The following is a 300-nucleotide window of genomic DNA, read 5'->3' as shown; positions in this document are numbered from 1 at the left end:
TGACGGTTCTGCATTTCTTCTTACATTTATTCTTTCAATTTTTATTACCTATATAGTTGCTCGTTATTTTCCTGACATGAAAATAGGTTTTAAAAAATTAAAAACAAAATTCAACACATTTTTTCAAAAAAAAAGCAAATAACAAAATAAATATTTTGTTATTTATTTAATCTAATATTAAGATATATAATGTAATTAATTTTTATACGTTTTTTTATTTATTTTCATTTATTATAAATATTATAAATTACTTATTCACCCATTTGTTATTTTTTCTTCTTAAGTTTATAATATAACTAG

At 17.3% G+C, this 300-nt stretch overlaps 1 protein-coding gene across 1 annotated transcript; it reads left to right on the top strand.

Moving 5' to 3' along the window:
• Positions 1-142, top strand: PRSY57_0002200 (MC-2TM Maurer's cleft two transmembrane protein; the record flags this gene model as incomplete). Its single annotated transcript, XM_020114115.1, has 1 exon — positions 1-142. A coding segment is annotated over one exon (142 nt), but the record flags the coding sequence as incomplete, so codon positions are not given.
• Between the last annotated feature and the right edge of the window lie 158 nt (positions 143-300).

This window comes from Plasmodium reichenowi, assembly GCF_001601855.1.
Source record: "Plasmodium reichenowi strain SY57 chromosome Unknown, whole genome shotgun sequence".
Lineage (NCBI taxonomy): Eukaryota > Apicomplexa > Aconoidasida > Haemosporida > Plasmodiidae > Plasmodium > Plasmodium reichenowi.
Note: the sequence above shows the minus strand (reverse complement) of the source record. Positions and strands in the feature narration are given on the sequence as shown.